This window comes from Coturnix japonica, chromosome 1 (genome assembly GCF_001577835.2).
Source record: "Coturnix japonica isolate 7356 chromosome 1, Coturnix japonica 2.1, whole genome shotgun sequence".
NCBI classification, from domain to species: Eukaryota; Metazoa; Chordata; class Aves; order Galliformes; family Phasianidae; genus Coturnix; species Coturnix japonica.
The window spans coordinates 5,917,411-5,942,657 of record NC_029516.1 but is presented as its reverse complement, the minus strand read 5'-3'; the positions used below and the strand labels follow the sequence as shown (position 1 = coordinate 5,942,657).

General features: G+C 42.6%; 1 protein-coding gene across 1 annotated transcript in view; it reads left to right on the top strand.

Annotated features, from left to right (window-relative positions):
* Positions 1 to 24,190, top strand: part of CCDC3 (coiled-coil domain containing 3) — a 37,320-nt gene extending 13,130 nt beyond the window's left edge. The window contains exon 3 of the mRNA XM_015870929.2: positions 21,776 to 24,190. Coding sequence (XP_015726415.1) covers positions 21,776 to 22,051 — 276 coding nt within the window. The 3' untranslated portion in view covers positions 22,052 to 24,190. The remainder of the gene's footprint in view (positions 1 to 21,775) is intronic.
* Positions 24,191 to 25,247: the final 1,057 nt, after the last annotated feature.

Sequence of the window (25,247 nt, the reverse complement as noted above, 5' to 3'; positions counted from 1 at the left end):
TGATCTTCTAGTATATATTCTTGATGGGATTTTAAACATATTTTTTTTCCACATATTTTATGCATAAATATTTTGGCTTGGGATTGGCTTTGTGGTTGATATATATATACATATTTATATGCATTGAGTAGTGTTTGAAAGGCATTAGCTTGTCCTCTTCAATATTGCTTGCAAAATGGGAAGAAAGGCTGAATTTCACTCCATATAGTTCTCTAAAGTTCTGAAGCCAACAGAGTGGAGTACAGAAATTCTTTTGACAAATGTTCCAATATTGGAAGCCCTGAATTAGTGCAAAAAAGTTGCCTTATGAGGAAAAAGCAGAGAATGCAAGTTTAGAATACAAAAGGAGTGGGAGTTTTGTGCTGTTTTGGTTTTAAAAGCTGGCGTAGCAGTTATATTACATACAAGTGAAGCAACCCATTGAATAGCCATATCTCCTGTATTTTGTACCATCAGAAGTAGTTTGAGGCCCTGTCCTGCTTCCATGGAAAGTGAAGCAGCAGATGGTGGACAGGAAGGGTACTGTACAGAGACTGAAAGGAGAGCAGGCACCTCCATATGGGCTACTGGGTCATCTCCAGTAGAGGCAGCTGTATAACCTGGAGCTGAATCCAAATCTTGAGGTTGTGAATTGGGGTAAAAGTCTACATTTTTTTCTCTTCCTATTTCAAAAAGATTTGGAAAAAAGGCTTGAAAGGTCAAAGTAATCGTGCAAAAACATCTCAGCAATTAGACAAATATGTGAATGAAAAGCATCCCTGCAGAAAGTCTTAGAGTTTTAGCTTTATAGGAGTATAAGTGTTGTTCTAGTCAAGAGGAATTTGTACCTGGTGAGACAATGAAGTGGAAAAAGCACATTTTTACACAGATTGTCATCATACCTGTTAAATAACCCCAACCTTCAGAAACCTCATCAATTGAAGTCCAATGTGAGCAGGAGGGATCATGTAGGAGAAGTTCCTACAAAGCCACTAAAGTGGTAGTATAAATTAATGGGATGCTTGAATATCCGTTTTTCTGTGCCAAGGGTTGTGAAGGAAAGTTGACTTCTTTGGAGGTCTTGCAGGAGACCTGTGAGCCTGGGTACTTGTTGGCAGGGTAGGAAGTGAACACTGACCCATTTTTGGGTGGTCAAGTAGGTGGTGATTTTCCTGAGGGGCATCTTTCCCTGCCAACAGTACTGGGACCCAGAGGAGACCAGCCATATCTTCATGTTCACTTCTCCTTCATATGATTCATTTCCAGGGGAACCCAAATGGGACCTTCTGGAGATGAAATGCTGTGTTTGGGACCTCGTTTATCACTCTGTTAATGGGATAGCAGTCAGACACAGCAGCAATCAGCATGGTGCTGCGCCATTAATAAATCAAAATGACTCAAGCTTTGTGGTTTCAGATTCACAAATGCTTACAGATGGAACTACAGCAGTAAACAAGATGGTTTTGCTCCAGTGTTAGCAAGCAGTGACTTCAGTAAGCTGTGAGGGCTTTCACAAGCTCTGTTGGGTCATTCAGTTGTTTAACTCAAGGCATCTCTAAGGTGGCAGGAGTGCCATTCTGGCACCTGCTGCAGGGTGGTTTCTCCCCAGCCATGAGAAGGAAGGTGACATTCCTCTTTTTGGCTTCCAACAACTGATAGCTGTTCTTATCACACTTGAGGTGAAATTTATTATTATTTTTTTCAACAGCGAATAAAAATTTTTTAAACTTTCCTCAAATGTTTCTCTCAAAAGGAAGTTTGGAGGATATTAAACATTAACAGCCAACAGTTAGCATTCGGTCCTCTCTGAGGGCATCAGCTTGATTTGGTGTGTGGCAGCCCTGCCCATGGCAAGGGGTTGGAACTCTGTGGTATTTAATGTCCCTCCAACTCAAGCTATTCTATGATTCTATGTATTACAGCTACCCCATCTTATTAGTAATAAAATGAGAATGGTTGTACTGGATCAGAATGAAGGCCTCTTTGCCGGCCGCATGTTTCCAGCATGGCCATAGCACCTGTACTCATAGTTCTGTTCCTGGACCTGCCTTCTAAAGATGGCTATGAACTATTTCCTATTGATGGCAAAGATAAAGGAAGAAAAGAGGAAGGACACACATTTTGTGGATCAAAAAGAAGCACAGTGTGAAAATCTTGTTGTCTACATCACTGGGCACACAGAGGGTAAAGGCATCTATGTGCAATGTCTTGCTATCAGGCAAAGCTGAGCTTCAGAGCAGAAACTTTCTTTGGCAACTGCTTGGCTGGGAAAGAGCTGAAGTGAGCCAGTTGTAACCATTCATTCTTTCCATATGTAAAGAAAGATGGTCCACACCTGTTTGCTTCCACAAGGAAACCCAACAAACATCTAAAACAGGTATTCAGGGAAGACTGTACAAAGGAGGCAATGAGATACGCTGGTTCCTCCTGATGATCTCCTGACCTCCAATGTTTTCAGTTCAATAACTCTGTTGTGAATTAATTTATATATATGTTTTGTTGTTGTTGGTGGTGTGTTTTGTGTGTAGTTGATTTTAGTGGCATTATCTTTCCTTAAGTTGTCCGGTCTCATTGAGAATCATCACTTCCTGTTTGATTTGAGAATGCTCCATACTGTGCCATCTGCTATACACGGATCTTCTGATGGAAGATACTGTCAGTCTATTTACTCTCTCCATGGAGCTTATGAGTGTGTAGGTCTCTGTCCTGTAATCCTCCCATAGTGCAGGATTCAAAGTTGCAGACCGTATTGATGGCTGAGCCTCAAAGGAGGTGGTTTCTGCCCTATCCTGGATGGGAATCAACTACCACAAATGCTCTGAGATGCAAGTATATGAGGAATGAGGGAATGAAGCCCCTTCTCTCACTGTCTGGGACCTCCCACAGCTATTGCCACAGGGAAATTTCAAAGTTTTGCTTAGACTGCTGAAAGTGCCAACAGGGAAAGCAAATATTTGTGTGTAAGACTTAACCCCAAAAAGATTAAATGCAGATGGATGTCAACAGTGCCAGCAACCTGCAAGAGAAAGTGAAAACTGAGAACGTAAAAACAGAATATTGTATGGAAAAAAAAGAAGAAGAAGAAAAAGAAGAACATGCAAAACAGATTAGAAACAAATCAGGGAGGAGGCACATTTGAACAAAGACTTCTGCTTTAGCAAAGAAGGGCAGCATCGTGACCAACAAGAAGAGCACTACAGCAGTACTCATCTGCATTAGCAACTTGGGATGTTCTGTAGTGAGCATAAAGTAAAGAGGAGCAGGAATAGCAGCATGAGGGATGCAGCTTGGTGGGATGCTGCATGGCCATTGTATACCTTTGGGAAGTGGGAAGGGTCCAGGAGGTGATGAATGCCTTACAAAGCCTTCAGTTCTCACCCCTTCAGCTCTGGAAGACAACAGCTAGCTGGGGAAATGGTGAGCTGTGGGAAGAGGTTTGGTTTTGTGAAACTGGGCCCAATTTCTGTGGGAGGAGAGACGTGCAATTTGGCAAGCATCCATCTTGGGAAAATTGCAAGTGGTAGGGCTGTCTAGACTAGTCAGGAAGACATGAGCAAATAACTAGAAGAAAACAGAAGAAGAAGAAGAAAAAGCACCATTCCTCACCCAGATGTAAATTAAGATGTCAAGAGAAAAAAACTAATAATGAATTAAAGCATCAAAGGATACAGAGGGAAGACAGTCTTAACTGACTTGAACTCGGTAAACAAGCGGGGGAAGTCAGACATGCCTGTCGTCAGACTTGCATGCCACTGCTGGAAGCAGGATAAGAGATTTGTGATAGGAATGTTACAATTAATTATTATAAATCTCTTTGTAAGGACCGTGTGGGCAGTGTGCAGGTGTGTGTGAGCATCTTGGCAGCCTGACAAATATGTAATTATTGGTTACAGAGTCGAGCGATAGAGAAGCGAGTGGTATTCAGTGCTTCGTGGATCAGCAAGGTGCTAATTAGGGATTGCTGGAGGCCACCACAATTCTCTGGAAAGGAAAGCAGCACCTCCTTTAACACCTGGATGTAGTGTGGGTGGGAGTATAGGACTTACCTGGCAGACTGCAATTACAGAGAGGATTTCCTGACTCAGAAATCAAACCAGAAGTGTTCTGCTTTAGATCTCTCTCCTTTTTTGTATTTTTGGATCTGCAACTGGAAATTGGTAGCAATATATGTATATGTAACCCAACTTGAAAGCATTTCTTAAACCCAAGTAAATCATTAATCTTTCCTTTACTTTGCCAGAGGTCATGATGAATTCCCCACCAGTGAAAAGGGGGTTGGATCTTTTTTCTAGGAAAGATATGTACTTGCTGAGGTCATTCAGTGAGCATAAGTGATGTCTTTGGACAACTCTGTGCAGGAAATCAGATCAAAGGTTCAACTGTATAAGCTAATCTGCTCTGATCAAGATTGATTTTTGTTGCTCCTAGTATTGTAGAATCTTAGTATAACTAGAGTTGGAAGAGACCTTTAAAGATCTTCTGGTCCAACTCTCCTGCAATGAGGAGGGACAACACAGCTACATCAAGTGCTCAGATCTCCATCCAGCCTGACCTTGAGTGTATCCAAGGATGGGGCATCCAGTACCTCTCTAAACAACCTGTTCTGTTGCTTCACTACTCTTAGCATACAAAACCTTTTCCTCATATCCAGTCCAAATCTCTTCTTGGGCCACACTGGACCTAACCTTTCATATATTATTTCTCAGATATTTTCTAGACTGGTTAACATAAAGTGTGTTTTTTGGAGCCATGCATGATGTGATGGAGCATTCAGTATTCTTGCTGCAAAGCCCATCCTTTATGATTTTCGTCCATTTCAGACATGGGAAACCTGATACAGCTATGATCTTTAGCAAGGAAATCCAACCACAGGAATGAACAAGGAGCAGCCCTGGAAGCAAGATTGAAAATTGCCTGTTGCACAGTTTTACTATGCTCAACAATAGCTGAAGAGTCAGAGTGAGGAAAAGCATTGCTGTATGGAGGCTGCCTTCTAAAACCACTTCAGAACAGAAGCCTTTTAAAGCTTCCCATCAAATGCAATAAAGCACTCTGTACAGCAGCTTTAAAAACAGGGGAAAAGCAAAGGCCAGTACATCTCCATCACAGTAGTGATGGCCAAGTAGTACTTGTCAAGCCTGGGTTTCCTTAAACATGCATGCTGAGCCTTTCCGTGCTCTTAGTACTGTTTGTTGAAGTATTAAGGAAATGGGAAAACATCCAGAAAACTGCTTCCACTCAACTAGCACTGTGAAGTTAAAAAGAGGAGCAGAAAGGAGCCGGAGGTCTGTGGCATGTTGCTGACCTGCCACCAGACAGGGATGTGGCCATGCATCACTCGGGTCCTGCTGGCGTGGCCTCACTCTCAGAGGTGTAGAGCAGCTGTCAGAAGGGATGTTGGAGGAACATCTGCTCACAGCTGCTGCGGGGAGTTTTTAGGCTTCTCACAGTAATCCAGGGAGGGATTTTTGAGGTAGCCTTTGGGAAGGTTTTACTGCTGATGATGAGGAGTGAAAGTGCCCCATAACACCACATTGTCCTTAGTGACATGGAAAATCTGTAACAGAGAATTGATTGTAATTTGTTAGAGCTGAGCAGTGGCTTTCTTCCATCTGTGTTCCTTTTCTCCTGCACTCTTTCAGGCCTTGCAGATGCTGTGTGTGAATTATTTGTGCCTAGAGGGGTTTTAATGTGTAACATACACACACTGAAGACTGAGTGCCCAGCTGCAGTTCCTACAGACATGCTTTGTTGTGGCCCTTACTGTAACTTCATTGTTTCCTAACAGGGAATTCTGAAGTCCAAGCAAACTGCATTTGCATTCACTGTGCTCCATCCACAGCCCATGATTCAAAACTCAGCTCAGAACTGCTGATTTATCATTACTGTTGCTATTTAACATCCAGGTGAGTTGATACAGGAGGATATTTACCCATCTTTTCATTTAAGGGATCTCTCAGTTTTCCTCTTCTCCTACATGATTCTGTGTAGACCTTGTGAGATGTGACTCACAATATCAAAATAAAGTAATATATGATTTTGAAATCTAAAGCCACTGTCCAAATTTTTGGTTAAAAGTAGCTTTATTAGCTTGGGGTATTGTTATGCTTTGGTAAGATAAAGCAGTAAAGGTGAAACACTGCTCTATGTTGAAACACTGCTCTTTTCTTTAATCATTTAATGTCTGGAGTAGATGTGGGTTTGGATTTGTCCAGTCAAAGGGGCACAAGTCAGGCTGCAAACCAAAGAATGAGACTGGACTTTTGAGTTCAGCTCAGAAACTGAATCAAGTAGTGTTCATTTTGGGTTATCCCTGTAATTTTCTTGTTTCTTGACTTTTGTTACAAATGCATCAGTTTTATTTTAAGAGTCTGAAAAGGCCTTTGAATACTGAAGCTTTGAAATGTCTGGGAAACTTTTCTTCAGCAATCAAAATGTTGTACAGGGTTGTGGCCTGCATTTTCAACAGTCTTTACTCAATTTGAGTATTGAAATAAATGACCTAAGGCGTGAGCTTTCACCTATCCAACAATAATGCAACTGACTTCAAAAGGTAGATGTAAGTTGTCATGTGGCTGTTGGACTAATGGCAGTTTATTTGTCCACTATCGTATTACTTTCATCTCCTTTCTGTCACCTTGTCCAAATTCTTATCTGGTCATGTTGTCAAAGCCTTGGACTCCATGCCTTGAGTCTATGGCAGAGCATTAATTCTGATCTAACTGAACTCTAAACAGGCTTTTAGGTGTGGACAGTAGATAACAGAGATGGGAGCGAGTATGGAAATCCTCATATCTACTCACTTCTAGCTTCTAGACATCTGCCTTCTGTCTCACGTAACTCTGAAACCAACATCCTTGTATCTTTGCCTGTATTTCATGTGTGGTATTTTGGGGAAAGCTTGTTAAAGCCAAGCTCGAGTGTAGCCAGTGCTTAGTTACAAGTGCAAACATATCGTGAACGTCTGTCTTGCATTAGGATCTTTCCAGAAGGCATTAAAATACAGCCAAGGTGGCTTCACGAGATTTACTTTCTCCCAGCATTTGGTTCAACTGTTCTTAAAAAAAATGTGGGAGTTTGGGAGAGTGTATATGTCAGCACTGTAAAGATTTGCAGGCTGGGGAGTAGAGGGAAATTATGGGAGGTTATTTTAGAGCCCAGCCAGCCGTCTTCTTTGCTTGAGCTTTTCAGTGAAAGTAAGAGAAACTCAGCAAGCTCCTGTAGTAGTTGGCTCTTTGGGAAGATGCCAGCTTCTATTTCTGTGTTACAATTGGATTACACAACCCCAGAGCTGTGTGGGTTGGAGTGGTTGCACATTCATCACCACCTCCCATCTGCATCTGAGCTCAGCTCTGAGACCTTGAGAGGTTGGATTGGGCCCATGGGGAAGGACAGGAGGCAAGAAAGCAGCTGCTGCACTGTGCTGCATTGATTGTGAGGGCTACTCTTTAATGAAGCTTTCCCAGCTTACTGGAGCTTTGCTCCAGCTTACTAGCATGGATATAGCCAACAGTCTTAACCCCTTCTCAGTGGGTTCAACTGAAGTATATGTGGTTACTCATCTCTGCAGCCTCTGTGCTCTTCCTTCTGAGACAGTCCATTGGCGACTGCTCTGGTCACTTTACTTCCCAGCATGATCTGGCCTGGTCTGATGTGGCAAATGTGACAGAAAGGAAGGAGGGGTGCCTTCATCAGTGCCCATGACTCATGGATCCTTTTACTTGAAGGATCAAAATACCTTCCAGAGATGATCTGTATATTCTCAGCAGATCAAGAGCATCTTTATGGTATTTATGGAAGTTTCCAATGATTTTGATGACTCAAACAAGCCCATCTTCATTTTATCCACTGACAAATGCAAGAGTTGTGTGCTTTCTCTCTCTTGCTCATGGGTTTGACCATGTATTAACCAGTTTTTAGTAAGTTAGTTGAGCTCCTTCTGATGAACAGCTCTTTCTAGAGTGACATCTTTTCCTGCCCTTTGCTTCTAGGCAAAGGTAGGTCTCATTTCTATTGAAAGTCTCCACAGTGCAAAGCCTTCTTTTATTTTGACACATACCAGGAATTACTTCATAAATGTCAGTGAAGAGGAGAGCTGGAATTATCTTCAGATTTTATAACTTGGCTAAAACGTCTGGCTGCAAGCTAAAACTTGACACATAAATCTCAGCCAGGAAATAATTTCCCTTCTCTTCTTCCAATACAACAGCAAACAACACCTCCCCTCCCCAAACACTTGCAAATTTCTCAGTGGAAGAAGGTTATTTTAGGAAAAGATTAAATAAAGACATGTTAGTAAGTAGCAGGATCTCTGGGTGGGGAGTGGATGGAAGGAAAAAGACTTGAAATCATGCAATTAAGAAAAAAAAAAGTTACTATTATTGTGCTTCTTCACTTAAAATGGTTTACAGATATACTGAGTGAGCGGAGTAGATAACCCATTTGTGTTATCTTTCAATAACATCGGCTGTCATTAGAACTGTAGGTGCTGAATATCAGCACAATAATGTGTTCATTAACAGCATTAAACAGACCAAGGCAGAACTGGGAGATCTGTGTGTGTTGGAATCAGATTAAACGCATTTGTTATCCAGTCTTTCCAGATGAGCTTGTGCTGCAGTTTGCATGTATTATGCCTAAATCACATCTAATTGATGGAAAGAGGCCTCAGATACTTGCAGGAAAGGCTCTCTAACAACCCCTACAGTGCTCAGTTCTTGTTATACTCTCCCACACAAGCTCAAATTTCTGCCACAGCCAATGAATGAGAATAAATATTTCCTGTCCTTTCTATAAAAATCCCCTCTGTATTTGTCAGCTTGCTTTTCTGATGTTTTGTTGGCACGTTAATACAGAAGAGGTGGGACCATTGGCGTGTTAGTGCTCAAGTGCTTGCACCTGTTTTGTCCCTGTTGATCAACATGGACTAAAGGACGGTTAGTTTATTCATCCATACCCTAATGAGAGTGATTGCTGGAAGTTGTTCCTTTGGTCATGCTTGAAAATTTTGGTCTTGGGGCTATAGCACCCAACCATCTGCATGCATCCTCTACCAGGTACATCTGGAGCCAAGAAGAAGCATGGACATGCCTATGCCCTTCCACTGCCAATGTGTCAGTGACCACACACTTAGCAAAGGACACAGTTGTCCCATCTAGATGACAGATAATTATCTGACAGCTCTTAGCCAACAAACACATGGCTCCTAGTGGGTGTTTTTACAGGGAATTAAATGCTTTTTGTGCTTTGTAATTTACCAGGCACGTGTAGAACACCGCTCCACTTTCATTCACTTGACCAGGTATATCCTTGCCCTGCAAGACAGACAGAAACATAGAATAATCATTATTTAATGCCATGTGGATCCCTCTATCCAGTGTTATAAGCCTCTGAGAGCACAGCCCTATGTGTGATCATCTACGTCTCATTCTCCTCTCTTCAGCAGATAATAAAGTATCAGCATATTTAACGAGATTACACTTGTCTTCAAATAAGATTTAGAGCAAACTCTTGGCAAATGAGACTTGTGTGGAGATTTCCAGAAGTGTCCCCATTTTGATTAGGATCTGTGATCTTCCCATCTCTGACAATTCCTCTCATCTATCACAAATGTGACACAACACACACACAGATCCCCTGGATGCCACTAACCCGTCTGACCCAAACATTCACAAACTGGGAACTTTCTTCTTCTTGTATAATGTGGATTTACATGCCTTAATCTGCGACACTCAGAGATGCAGATTTTGTGTTACAAATTTTATTGACTAAACTCCTGATTATTGAAAGCTCAACCAGTCATATGCTCCAATGCTGGGCAATTTCTTCAGGATCCTTCCTGGAAAATGAGTTTCCAGATTGCTGGAGACAGGGATACTATGGCAGGCAATGCAGAAAACTGTGGGTTCTGGTCTCAGCCTCTGAATTTCCATGGGGAAGCACTGAGATCACTCTCCATGAAAGTGAAGGATCTGACCACAGGTCTTGGCTCCCTTATTACTTCCATTCTTACACCATCCAAACTCTGAATGTAGACTTTCCTAGTTTTTGAATATATCAGCTCAGAGAACTCACAAAATGACATGTTTCCTGTTATCCCTTTTAGAGAGAGGGAATGAAGCACAGAGAAACTAGTTCTTGCTTTTCCACTAACTGATGGTTGCCCTTTCCATAAAGGAGACATCTAGTTTCTTTCCGCTGATTAGGACACTCATTTTATCTGCCTGCTTTGATTAGGTGCGAAGTGTGTGTGTTGCTTAATGAGAACAAGCTGTTCAGATAACAGAGCTCAAAATAATTGCTGTTTTGCTGTTCTGAAATTACCATTGCCAAAAGACAACAGAAGTGTGCTGGTTAAGAGAGTAGACTGGAGCCCAGGTCTGGATTTCTTCACAGTGTGTTTTGTTGTAGTTGTTGTTGTTCTCTATTGTTACTGTGATGTCAGGCAGTTTGTATGGATGGTTTCTGGTGCAGATATTATAAGCTGCTACTGCTGCAGGGGTGGGAGGCAAATCAGTTCACAGAATCATAGCATCATAGAATGGCTGGAGTTGGAATGGACTTCAGAGATCATCTATCCAATAGTCAGGGTTGCCAGCTTAGGCACTAGATCAGGTTGCTCAGTGCCCCATGATCATGCTCCATCCCACCTCCAGGGATAGGGCATCCACAACTTCCCTGGGAAGACAGTGCCCGTGCCTCAACAATCTCATATACTATTTAGGACTGTCCAGGTCCTGGCTCTTGTTATTGCTAATGGGGTGCAATACAAAACTGGTGAAGCATGTTTAACTTGAGTGTCAGAGAACTGTAATAAAAACAAAATAAATATCTACAGCATCTTCATACCGTTAGAAAAGCACACATACAAATGGTAGTACAGACTTAGAGAGACACACTTGATGCCTATCCATAAATATTTAGCCAATAATAAAGCAGACTTTACATGTAAGTGCACATGACAGCAGGATCTTACCAGATTTTGCATATCACAAGGCAGTTATTCACAAAAAAAAGTGAAGAAAACAGGAGTGTAACTGAACCGTGACTCAGAGGTGTCACTGTGTGCTCAGTGTGAAGCACACTGTAATTATCCCCCTCCAACACAGTTATTAATTTAGGATTAAACAGCTGAGAGTCACCGTTGTTACATGAACCAGCAGCTGAGTGCATGCTTTCCAATTTAGGTTCTTCTTAGAGTTCACCACATGGCGCTCATCAGCCTGGGGACACGGTGTCCAGAGCTGCTATGGCTGTCACTTGAGCAGCTCTGCCTCCTTCATCACCTCCCAAAAGGCTGGGATGAGAGCTGCAGGCTTGTGTGCACTGGGACACTCACCCTTATTTGGAGACCTTATTTTCTATGGACATTGTAAGCCATCCTGTGTGAAAAGCTTTTCCCTGTAGAAGGCAATAAGTTGCCCAGCAGATATTTCTGTGTGTATATAAAGCATAGCAAAGCTGTAGAGAGAGACTTGAGTCATTAAATATGACCCTGTTTCCATGACCCAGTGTTTCTAGGGAGAATTCAAATGCTGGTTCAGGAGCAGGACCCTATTGGAAAGATTGTACTGGAGAGAAGCAGCAGCCTTTGACTCCTATGGAAAGTAGAAATTAATACCCTGAATGCTTGGGGTCGTTTAAACTCAGGCAGACAGGAGGGTAATCCCTGAAATATGGCATCCCAGAACCTTTTTACCAAACTCTGCCATGTTCAGAGCAGTCTGCTGCCCATTTATTGCATGCAGGGTGGTCTGGGGCCACTCAGGATTAACAGCCCACGCAGCACTCGGGGCTGAGGACAGCGGGACAGGACTATCAGAGAGCAGCAACCCATCAACCAGATGTTAGCACTCTGAGTTTGTTATTTGGAGCTGCTGATTAGTCTCCCCGGCATTTTGCCTCCTCAGCTTCTCTCTCAGCATGATGTTAGCCACAGAGCGCCTGCAGATAGTAGATATTTGTTTTGCCGTGCTTTTGTCTTTGCTCTCCCCACCCTCAGTGAAGCTTTTCCTCTTCACCTCTGTGGGAATCTGTGCCTTGAATTAATAACAGGCCTCATCCTCTCCTTTGCCTACATGTCATCACCTCTTGTTCCGTCACCTCTAGCGAGCATGCCTATCTTCAGTATGCATGGGTGATGGGTTGATGATTGGACTACATGATCTTAATGGACTTTCTCAGCCTTTATAATTCTATGATTCTCTTCTGGCTTGGAAGGGGCAAAGCCACCAGCTCCTTGCTGAGGTCTCCAGCTTGGGTTGGGCTCATGGTGTAGCTCAGGAGCTTGGCTCTCTGCAGACACAGATGTCTCTTGTCAAGCCCCTGTCCTTCATCCAGGCTGATTTCAGTGCCTTTGCTCTTGATTCCATTAAGGTTTCATGTATCTCATACTTACTGGGAAAGGCTTTGGTAGAGCGTCTGTGCTGCTCCTGCTGTGTCAGGGGCATCTCCAGCTGTTTGCGTAAGCACCACACTGAGCTGTTTCCACACTATTTCTAGTGCTCACTTTCCTGCTCTGAATTAGTTGCTCTGACTCATCCTCCGGAGAATTTTCTTTTTCTCCAGGCTGTCAAAATAGCCCATAAAACCAATGTTTCCTACTCAGGATCTAGGTTAGATGCATTAAGTAGGGTGGTGCAAAGACTCTCTGAAAAGATGCACCAAACTCAGCCAAATACAGGATGGAGTGTGCCCTTTTCAACCCTCCTCCTCCTCCCCCTTCCCCCCTGCTTCCCTACACCCAAGTGGATGTGACAAATAATTAAGTAAAATATCTATGGCCTTTCCTCTACCTGTTCAGGAGTGATGGCTTCCCAGAGGCATCAGAGGATGGCAGGTCGCCTCACAGCGCCTACTTTTGCTCTTCAAAATCTAGAAGCTTTCCTGCAGCAGCACTGCATGCAGTTTCCATCTGAGCCTGTGGCCAAGGAAATCCCATCTGTTTGTAGAGGCAGCTCAGCTGCAGCAGCTTATGTGAAGTACGAAGCCAAAACGTCCAGAGTGGAGGGATTTATAGGGGAACATGACTTTTATAGATGTTGCGTTAACTTTAAACATTTGCCTTTCTCAGCATGGGCTTTCCTTCCGTGTATAAGAGTTGCCCAAAGTATGATATATGTGATGAGGAGGAGACACGAGCACCACTTAAAGCAAACGTCCATGCTTCTGTGACTTCATGAGAGATGTCACTGAATGCACTGTACTCACACCTTGAGCATTTGCATACATCCCTGCTGGGATTTGCTCTGCTTCTCTCTCTCCATTTGGCCTCAGAAGTGACAGAGGAGCAAAAGTTTATGTATGTGCCGGCTGGGAATAATAAGCCCAGGGATGAGGAAGTAGGAGTCTAGAAGGTCTCCTGCTGCTCTGACTTCTCAGCATAGAGGATGCAGGCACTCACCATCCGTGCTCTGAACCTGTTGGGTGTATAACAGATTGCTGGCATTGCCTTACTCACAAGGGGTTTGTGACCCCAGTCAACCTCGTTTACACAGTGCTCAGCTCCCTTCTCCTCTCGCCTCATCGCTCACAAATGGAAATAGTTTCAGACTAAAAGAGGGGAGATTTAGACTGGATACAAGGAAAAGTTTGTTTTTTTTAAAAATAGGGGTAGTGAGGCACTGAAGTGTGTTGTCCAGAGATGTGTGTGGATGCCCCATCTCCAGAGACATTAACCTGCCACTCCAAATCATTGATCACCTCTGCTGGGGCCTCCAGATAACTCCTACAGGCTGTGAAACATTGCTCTAAAGTAAGTCATGCTTAAAGCAAACACTCCAAATCAGGCGTAAGGTCGGTCTAAACAAGTATAATCCTCATCCAAATGAATATTGGATTTGGTTTCTGCACCAACTGATGCTAGTTCTTAGCTTAAGCTGCATCTAGAGTTGCAGGTAACATGATAGAATGAGAGGTAATGGCCTTAAGTTACACTGGGAGGGTTTGGCTTGAGTGTGATTGGGTTGGCAGTTGGAGTAGTGGTCTTTTCTTTAATGATTCCGTGATGCTTCAAGGGATGATATATTTGAATATGCTGTACTTCCCTCACTGTTACCCTGTTAAATAAGGGTGCACATTTAACAGAACCATTAAATTAACTTCCCAGGAGCTATTGTAGCATGAGGCAGAGGTGAGCTCATTCAAAAACCAACATGGATGTTTCAATAGCAATGAGCAGCACATAAGCTGCCATGCACTCTGCTCAGCCGTGCCCTGTTTTTCTGTGTTCCCAACAGTGAGAGGGAAAGACACAATCAGTTTTGTTTCTGGGTCTTGCTGGTTGTCTCCCTTCCTTGATATTTAATTAATTCACTGTGTGCATGTGTAGGGGGAATGGTGACCTAATCCTATTGAAATACATGCCAAGCAAAACAAGGTTAGGTATAGACACGGTCACACAGCAACTTTCAATTAGGGAACAATACACTTGAGGCAAGGTATGTTGGCAAAGTAGTTACAGGCATATCAGAGCTAATTAGCTTCATTGTGACATTAATAATACCTTGTAGGGAAAAGCTGAGTTGGAAATGAAAGTGGATTGTGAGTTTTGGAAACTTTGATGTCTGTGGAAGTGGAATGTTTTTGTACAAGCTACATTAAAAATAACCTCTTTGAGAGTTTCGAAGCCCAACTGAAACTCCAGCACTAACTCTGAGACAAAAATGACTGGGGAAAAAAAAGCAACAGCTCAATTGTTATCAGAATTCAGGCTGAATAACATGCAGAAATCCATGAAGCAGCACAGCTTGTGAGGCAGACCTACAAACTCGCTCATTCTCAGAATCTAAATTGCTTCCAGCGGCAGAGAGAAGATGTTTTTATTTCCTTGTTAAGAACATGATTTAATCTTGTCTTTACACAGTTTTCCTTCAAGCTCAACAAGGTTGAGCTGCACTGGTTGAGCTGGTACTGCACTTTTAACTTCAGTGTCATTTGCTTATAACTAGTCAACTAATAATTAATGCACTACATTCCCCAGGGACAGGAAATATCAGGAATATCTCCTACTTGTGACAGTGCTCAGAAGGAACCAGAGCAGCTGCTGTTTTGCCTTGGATTTCAGCTGTGCTGCAAAGCCCTAGCGCTGGTTTGCCCTCTGTGTGTGTAACCCCAGTGATGGGATGGGGAGAGCCAGGAGCAGAGGCATGGCTGCTCTCTGCCTTTCCATGCCCTTGTCCCCATTGTTTGTTATTTAACTGCCCACTCAGGGTACTTTTAATGGAGAAGGGACACAAGTCTCAGCAAAGAGGCTGTCAGCAAAGGCGGCACCACAACTGTGGAAATCTTAGAGTCATAGAATAATAGAATGGCCTGGGTTGAAAAGGACCACAATGATCATCTAGTTTCAACCCTCTGCTAAGTGCAGGGCCACCAGTCACTAGACCAGGCTGCCCAGAGCGACATCCAGCCTGGCCTTGAATGCCTCTGGGATCCATAACTACTCTTGGTAAAAAACCCAAACCTCTCTGGGCAAAGAGATCAACCCCTGGGGTGGCCATGGGAGCCTCCCCACCCCCATGCCCTGCTCCACCTTGGACACCCAAGTGTGGCCCAGCCTTGAGCTGGGAGGGATGCTGGTAATGCAGGAAGCACAAGGTACAGTGGGATTGAGCCCAATATTCAGCCCTTACTTCTGCATCTCCAAAGAAGCAAGGAAGAGGATGGCTGCTCCTCCTGAGCTGCCTAGATGTGAGACTTGGTCTCTCCCCTCCCAGATCCACCACCGCATTCCTGTGGCATCTTGGGCAAATTGCTGGGAGGAATGCTTTCAAAGGAAACAAGACAAGCGTGCAGCCCTTCCACCTCAGAGCAAATGGAAAAAAGCAGCTGGCTGGCTCCTGGTGCAGGTGATCTTTTCTTCTATGCCCGTGGTGTCTGGCTGCAGAGAGTCAAGGCCTGCAAGTTTGAAGGGCAAGGTTTTAAAATGGATGCTTGCCATACCCACTGCAGATGAGAGTCACCTCATTCAGACCTCTTGCCAGAGAGGAAGGTCTGGTTTTTCAAAGTGCTTCATTGTGGGGAAGGATCTTCTTTGAAAAATCTGTTGTTCAGCTTAAGGTTGTTGCTTTAAAAAAGATCAGAAGAAAAAGAATAGATTGCGGGTGTTTTTCCTTCTGAAAAATAATCTTCCCAGTAAATTAACCATCCTGTGTGCTGAGTCGGTGCCTTGGTGGAGCTGCTGGCACTCAGGTTTTACGTCACAGCTTGTAAATACCACTCACATTTTCCAGGGAGATGGCCCATGGTCATCTGCTCAGGGCACAGCATCAACCAAGAGACCTGCCAAAACACAGGCCAGGAGCTGCCCCAGCAGGCCCTTGAGTGATTCTTCAGGTGGTTTTCTACCAAACAGCAGCTTAATGCAGATCAAAACCAGCCAGGCTTCTTTAAAAGTCCCCTGATTGGAGAATATGGGTTTACTTCTGTTGCTAAGGCATGTTCCTCCAACCTCCAAATATCATTATGCTGCCATTGTAGCTTCCCCTGGTAGCTAGTGATGCCAGCTGCCATTTTGTGGGTCTCTGGGTGCAATCCATTTCAGTCAGTGCAAGTTACTGAAGTAATGGAAAAGATCCCAGAAAGTGACCCTCTCCAAGTAAGTGCCTAAGTCAAGTTAGAAGTCTCCCTGTTGACATGGCCATTTGTCTCCATTGATGTTTGGGAACGTTGGGATTACTTGTCTTGACTGGCTGCCGATTAGAGGTTTAAAATGAAAATCTGCCTTTAGCAGGCAGTGGAATGGGCAAGAAAGACATTATTTGCAGTGTTAAAACATGTCAGGGTGTCTGTAAGCTGACAGAGGCCCCCACAGACAGTGCTTCCTATCCCAGTGAATCTCTGCTTCTAACAGTTTGAATTAGCTGATAGCTTATGCCACGAGCCTTATACTTCCCACAGTAAATAGAACCATAGCATCATTAAGGTTTGAAAAGACCACTAATATCATCTAGTCCAACCATCAATTCATTACCACCAAGCCCACCAAATCATGTCCATCATGCAGAAATGCTGATCCAGTAATCCTTAGAAGAACAGCCACCACCATTAATTTTTCTATCCTGGCTGTATGTACCCTGGTGTTCTGTACAAAGCAATGGAAGGAAATAGCAGCTTATTCCCAGTAATGGCAGTGTTGCTGGATTTGCCCTCAGACCCTGTTTCAGAACCTCTGAAAGGTGAAGCCTTGCAGCAAGCAGTGGTAGTTTAACCAAGTTTCCCCAACATGATGGTTTAACAGTGCTGACAAGGGCTTTTCCACACGTCAGCAGGAGTGTTAGTCTTGGCTGAAAAGCTCCAGTAACTGGAGGTTAAGTGACTCCATCCCAAACCCCTTCTGGAGAAGGGCTGCCAGATCCCTCCTCCTACCCCTCACCACATCATCTCTCTGCCCATCCAGCTTGCTAGCTCTCAGTGAACCTGCCCAAAGGGGCCAAATAAAAGGAGAAAGTGATGCTCACTGTCTGAATTTTGGCGATGGCAAGGCATGGCTCAGAGAGGACTTCTGCCAGGAGAGACAAGGTTTGCTTGCCTGAGCTGTGTCATGTCCCTGTTAGTTTCACCAAGAGCTTGCTTTGCTAAGGACAGAGAAGGGCTTGGGGAAATAAATCCTGGTGGAGTTAAAGAAAAATAAAGATCTATGTTTGGCTCCAAAGCCCCTCTTGAGAGAGTGCATGAATTACGACTGTGCTGAGACAAACAGAGCTGGAGGAACGTGCTTCATGTTGCATAAAGTTTCAGTTTAAGATGTCCTATATAGCATTAACAGTGGTAAAGCACAGAGCAGTAAGTCAACGTGCAGCAGATTCAGACAGCTTTTACCTTTGCTGCAGGACAGACTTACAGAAGGGAAGAGAGAGAGGAGAGCAGTGTGGAGTTGTGATGAACTGCTGGGGTGCAGTGTGGAGGAGGCTCGGCAGCACAACAGAAGATCCACTTCTCAGTCTCAGCCTTTGGGCTGTGTTTCCATTGGATGCTCCCAACAGGTTGTGTTAGGGTGATGCTCAGTTTGGGGTGCTGAGGGAGCATCCCATGGTAGCATGAGCACAGTCAGCAGTGTGGGTCCTGAAAATATTATGGGGACAAGAAACCAAAGTGACTTATCCCCAGGTCTCCATGAAAGAAATTTTTAGGAGATCTCAAATGAAAGACTTCTTCATAATCATTAAGGTCAAAGAGGACAATCATCTAGTCTAAATGTCAACCCATCTCACCATGCCCACTAACCCATGTACCTCAGTAACACATCAACCCTTTTCCTGAACACTCTGAGGGATGGTGACTCCACCACTTCCCTGGGCAGCCTGTGCCAATGTCTCACCACTCATTCTGAGAAGTTTATCCTAATATTCAATATGAATCTCCCGTGGTGCAACTTAAAGTCTTTTACCTCTTGTCCTAAATGGCTCTCCAGTGTTCTTTAGCAGTGTAACCCATTGGAAGTATGCATTAGAAACTGGCTAGATCTCAACTTCTCTCCCTTTGGTAGATGACGGCCAAAACTTGGGTACCAATGCTGTTTTGAGTGACCTGAGCTCTGCAACAGTGACTCCAGCCATGTATGGACAAACTGTGTTGGATGAACACTACCGTCATACCTTTGTCAGTGGAAGTTTTCCCATCCACTGTCTCATTCTAATGACACTTTCAGAAGGCAGATTTGTTTGTCAATCAGACAGAAATGTTTACACATGTCAATTCAGACTATCTAGCAAAGGGCTCACACGCCTGTAATGTGACACTCCAAAAATCAGTTTGATGTAATGCAGTGCTGATTCGTTTGGCAGATAGACAGACTGAGTAAATCATCTAGATGTGGTGAAACTTAAGACTGGGTGTATTTGTGACAGGATGTTTCAGACAAATGCTTGAATATATGTAATTTGTGGTTTCACAGCTGTGTGCTGTCTGGGCTAAAACCTAAGAATGTGTGTGGATCTTTTTTTGCTACCTTTTTTGCTACATCTTCTTCTACTGCTCCGGATTTGTTTAAATACCACTGAGGACGACTTGCTGACCCAACTGTGGAGTATACAAACAGAAATGTCCAATGCAAACAAATCTTCTGTAGGTCATTTGATAACGTGAGTTCTGAAGGAAATCTTGAAAAACAATTCACATATTTTTCTGAAGGACTATGATGTCTTCACTCCACTTCCCAGGTCTGTGGGCATGTACACCATGTGTAGTGTACATGTAAGTACAACTAAGTACAGCAGTTCAGATCTATTGCTTAACTGCCTGCCGCTGATTCTTGAGTCACTTAGTTTGCTGGATGAAGATTTCGGTATCATCTTTTAAATGAGATGTCACAAAGAAACAAAAAAGAGGACAAAAACTCTCTAGTGTACTTGGCATGACAAGCTGTCATGGAGAATGGGAGCATGAGTCATTCCTAGAAAAAGAAAGTCAGTTCGTAGTAGTTCTAGTAATGCTTTTGGATTAAGGCTTGATCTTGGTGTTCATCAGTGCAAACTCTGCACATTTATGGACTCGTGCGACTGGACAAAATGGGGTGTGAGATTCCTCTTTATAGATATGCTCCATAGGAAAGACTGCCCAAAGTGGGGATATCTCAGCTGGCAGTAAACAAAAATTGTCGAGTAGCAACATGAACCAAAAGCTGGCTTCTCCTCACCTATTTATTCCTGGTTAATTACACTGTCTGGACTGAGCTCCAGGCTGTCACATTTGCACAGTTCTCAGCATCAGATCTAACAGTTTAAAAATAACTTGAGTGCACCCATGTGAACCACAGCTCCGGCAGCAGCAGCAGGAGTAGGACAGAACTCACATTTAGACATGATCCTTATTGCAGAGCCTGTGAGAAATGCTGTTTGCAGCCAGCTGGTGAGAATGTGTGGATCTCGCCTTCTTGCTTTTCCTTGCATAGAAGGATAAAAGGAGTTCATTTTTCAGCTAGTTGTCCCGTGATTTCAGGTAGGTGTCCTATTAGACAGTGAAGCTCCACCTATTGCCTGCCCCACTGGTAGGCAAAGTTATGTGGGTCTTAGTTTTTATATCTGTGTTGCTCCAATGGTCTCTTTGACGTCTCCAGGTAATTTAAACATTAAACCATTGTATTCAGGCTGGAGAGTGAAGATCTGGGAAAGGAATGATGTGAGCAAATGAGCTGTCTGGCTTTCATGAGAAGTTTCTATGATATGCCTATCAGTACATGGCTGTCCATCAGTACACAAGGAAAAATGCAAGAAGGAAGGGGAATTTCCACCTCCTGTATTCCCAGCAAACATCTCGTCCACACAATGGTCTCCTGTGTAGGGATTTAAATTCAAGATGAGTTCTGCTTGCAGGGGTTTGGCAAACACAACAGCCAAAAGGTACCAGCTGTTTTCAGAAAGCTCTTGGAATGAGCTGTGATCAAAATCAAACTCCCTCCTCTTTTGTGCAGTTTCTGGCCTTCATCTGAGAACTCACAGCCTTCCTAGTGTGCACTTATAAAAGATTCCTGGTGAGAGGGCAGTTGGGGTAAGCAATTCCTTCTCAGGAAAACCCTGTGATGCTTTTGTGCAGGAAACATGAGCTTATGGCTACTGAAAGCAGTTGTTCTGTTGACCAACCATGTTTTTTGCTGCTGGGGGTTTCCAAAGCAAATCAAATGTTAGTCATCAAAGTGGACTCCCTCACTTTCAGTTGCTGAAAATACTACAAAGACAGGTGGAAAGAAACAAGCAGTTCTTCATGACTTTACAGAGGATATACTTGCTTGCTTACATTCTCTGTCTGTTCCAAATGTTCTGCCAGAGAAAGCCCATCATAGCTCTAGGAGTGCTTGGATTCACAATAAAACATAGATGTATANTATAGGACACAAATTCAGCAGAAAGCACTGTCTTCCCTCACGGTGTAACAGGGCAACAGGGCAGCAATCAGCTGAAAGTTCCATGTGCACAATGAAATATATTTGAAGCTGGTTCCTTTTATTTTATTTTATTTTATTTTATTTTATTTTATTTTATTTTATTTTATTTTATTTTATTTTATTTTATTTTATATTTTATATTTTATTTTATTTTATTTTATTATTTTATTTTATTTTATTTTGCTTAAGAGTCCCAGCTGGGAGAAAACATCAAGAGCTTAATGACTCTATTGGGGGCAGTATTGCAATAAGTTGAGAGTGGGTAAAATAAAAGAAGTGGTCTTCAGTCAATAACCCAAAAAAAAAAACCTTTTGATAAAGTTATGGAATCTTGAATGCTCCTGGAGACTGCTGAGATTTTACACTTCAGGGTTTTCAGCAGAGAGAAGTCCATTAAATGAGATATTTAAGATAACTTTAGGAATGAAACGATAAAAACGGCTTGTCCTATGTTTTGCAGGTTCTGTGTTTATAGCACATACTGCAATAAAGAACACAGGACAGTCTTGCATCAAAATCTGGAGATTCTGAAGGGCTTCTAAACTGAATCAAACCTAGTTTTTTGATAGCAATACATCCTTAGATTGAACTCCAGTTTCAGATCATGAACAAGTCAACCTTCCTCCATGAATCCAACTTCAATGGGCTTAACAGGTCTTTCAAAACAGCCCCCAGAAGTCATTGTGAACAATCAGTGTCACTAAAATCTACAATTTTGCATCTTATCTGAATACAGAAATGAAAGCAAAATTTTTTAGCAGAAGAGGCATAAAAAGAGTCAATAGAGTTTCGAAAAAGCTGTTGTGCGTTTGAAAAGTTGTGAAGTCCTTTGGGGAACACCTGAATAAATCCTTACTTGAATAAGCTTCTGTGTAAAGCTCATCTGTTCCTATTTCATTTCATCTGTCCCTTCAGCTCATGTGCTCCTCGGTCCAGAAAGCCCTGTTTGAGGAGGAGGACAGAGTGAAGAAGCTGCAGCAGAAGGTGGCAACGTTGGAGAAGCGCAACAAACAGCTGCGAGATCGGGTGAAGAAAGTCAAGAGGTCTCTCCGGCAAGCTAGGAAAAATACCAGGCACATGGAGCTGATGAACCGAAAGCTCAGTGAGAAACTTGCCTCTGCTGGTGGTCAAATTCCCTATATTAACTCTTTAAAACAGGAGAACTCACATGCTACCTACCTTAAAGTATAATGCAAGGGTAAGAGCTCAGGCCAACGATAATGGCAGATTTTGCCTGCGTTAGATCAGGATCTGGCCCTTACGCCTTGTCTACACTGCTTCAAACCTTGCATGAAATATGAATCTGAACTTGCTCTAGACACAGTGCTAGATTAAACAGGAATGCAAACTGGATTTGTTTGCGTACTGGAGGATCAACCTCAAACTAAGTCCATGGTACTCTGAGTAGACGTAGGGCCAGACTGTAATATAAAGCACATTGTGCTTCTTGGTCCTGTCTCTGTCACCAGTTCTAGGTTTCCCTGTGGTGGGGTGGGCATGATGGAGGTTCTGCCAGGCATTTGACATAGGAGCTCTTCTAGAGACCTGATGCCAACATATCTTCTCTACATGGACTGGGCAAGCAAGTGAATGTACAGAGATATATGCTGCAGGAAGGATAAGAGCATAAATGCTCTTTGCTCTATCATGATCCCCCTCGTCGCGCCTTAAGCTTGACTAAAGACTATATTCTGTATATGAGCACAGGGTATGTCCAGGACGCATAGTCAGTTTGGGCCCTTATTCAAAATGAAATGCAAATATGCCCAAACTGTCTTAAGAGTGTGTCTAAGTATTTCTTAATATTCTTTATAAATAAATAAATAAATAAAAATCTAATATTTTTCATTTTTATCAGGACATGCCTTAAGAGTCATAGTAACTCCTTCAGATTCCTTTAGTGTTGCTCAGCCAATGGAGCTGGAGACCTATCAGTCTGAGTCTGTGTCTAGGGCCTAATCCAGCTCCTACTGTCAGGAATAGATTTAGCCTAGATTCAGTGGGTGCTGGATCAGGTCTGATGGATGATTTCAGATCCTGTTTTCAAGCAGGTTTAATTTACAGTGTGGACAAGGCTTCAAGTTTTGTAATCACTGTTTGAGGTATAAAGGAGGTTGCTGGGCAGCCTCATTTAGTTACGCTTAGATACTGTAGAGATCACATCAATATCAACAGGGCATTAAAAATTAAGGTAGTTTATATATGTATATATTCTAAAATCCTATAGAAAATATTTTTATTACACATTTGATATAGTCTAATTTCTTAAAATATGAAGCAAATTCCATTTCTTGGTTTTCTCATTAAAAAAGTCCATCATGTTCTTCATTAGACATTTACAAAACTGAATTCTGTTGAAGCATCGGAGGTTAAGGCTCAGCAACCAGAACTAATGTATTCTTCAGCTATGTTAATGTACCAGAGAATGTCTTTGGTCACGGTAGTTAAACAGCCTTCCTTCCTAACAGGGCATCATAAGGAATGGAAAAATGAAAGAAGAGTTTTTGTATCTTCTTTCCCTTCTCAAAATAGTTTTTCTTTCACCAAACATGAGCCTCAGGAGTAGATATGCCTCATGCTTTTCAACAGAGGCAGAGAGTCCTTGCTTAGCATCAGGCAATACTGATGATTTACCAGGGCTAAACCTGATTCATACATGATAGACCAATCCAGATGATATAGAGGTGAGGTCCTCAGAAATAACAATGTGGAAACCACCATTCTGCTCCTAACTCTCCAGGCTTTGCCAGATCGCTGCATGGTCTCCATGCTGTTTCTCAGAGATTAAAAATAGAGTATATTCAGGCTGCAGCTCTGTTGGACCACACTTTAACTATCCCCACACTTAGGAAAAGCCCATATCAGCTTTCAGCCACGAGCTTCAGTCCAAGCTAAGCTCAGAAGTTAAGCCTTGAGTTGGCTTCTAGGATGCTGCTAAGTTTAATTACCTTCCAGACTTGCTCTTTTTGGAAATAGAGCTTTTCCTTCCCCACTCCCCCCTTGAAATAATATTGGCATTTCTTAAGATTCTGACTCCTCCACAAGCTTCAAAGGCTTTGCCTACCAAATCAGCACAATTTAAGTTGCTTTATGCTGCAGTCAGCAATGCTGTTTCCTGAGAACTACAACTGACATAAGGCTTCCCTGGAAGCCATCAAGAGATTTTAACTCTAAAATGTAAATTCACAGGAACGTATCTAATTTTGTTGGTTTGTTTGTTTCTGGTTTCTACACTGCTGTTTGAATAAGATAAATGTTTCTTCCTGGAATAGGTATTAAAAGCTTGTGGGTTTTGTTGTTTGTTAATAAAAGTATTTCCCCTGTTATTCATTCATGTCTTATAAATGTTTTTATAAAGCTGAGAAAGCATAGTTAATATACTTACATCTTCACTATTCATATGGTTTTTCCAAACATAGCATTGAAAACATTCTCATTTGGCTGATTATTATTATTATTATTTTAATTGATGAAAAGACTGAAATTTCCATCCTATTTTCACTCCAGCTGGAAAAAAAAGGAGGAATTGATTATGTATGATTATGCCTCATACATCACAACAGGAAGGACTCATCTGTGTTTTTGTTTGTTTGTTTGTCTGTTTGCTTTTTTCCCCCTTAATTTAAAGCAGATATATCTGTAGAACAAAGTGCATTGAATGAGTTATTCTCTCATTAATCACAAGCTACCACAGACTGGAGAATCATATAGTATAGGCTTTACAGACAGCAGGCAACATTAGCAGCTTTCTCTGATTCTTAACACCAAAACCACTAAGAAGAGAATTAATTCCATATGTTATTCTGTTTGTGTTTTAGCAGAAAAGGTTTTTGGAGGAGAAGAGCACACCAGTGGTTCAGAGCCACATCAGTAAGGCTCTTTTCCTATACACAGGTCTTCTTGCCAAGCTAGGTAATCTCTCATTAATGAGGCAAAGGAGCCCAAACTAATTTCTAAAAGGGGAGAAAAAAAAAATCATACAAGGAAAACTATGGAGAGTAGATAAAACTGACAAGATATGTCACTCATTGGTACAATAAATCTAAGTAATTGCAAGGAAATTTCATTTTCCTCCCCATTTAACCCCAATTATTTTCATTTAATCATAGAAACATTGCTAGTTCCCTCCAAACCAGACTGCATTGCGTGTGAAACGCCGTTTCCAACATGCACTTGGGTTTAAGCATGTTCCTAATCCCGTAAAACAAACACAGCAAGTGGGACAGTGTGTTCCAGTGTACGTGGCTCTGTGCTGGGAGGACTCCTTGGCTTTGGTCGCCTTAGCTGTCTGGGGAACATGGCCAAGTCACACCAGTGGGGTTTTCCCAGATGGCACTGGATCTCACATTCAGTGAGGCAGGCAAACAATGCCGTAGTAGAGCAGGAG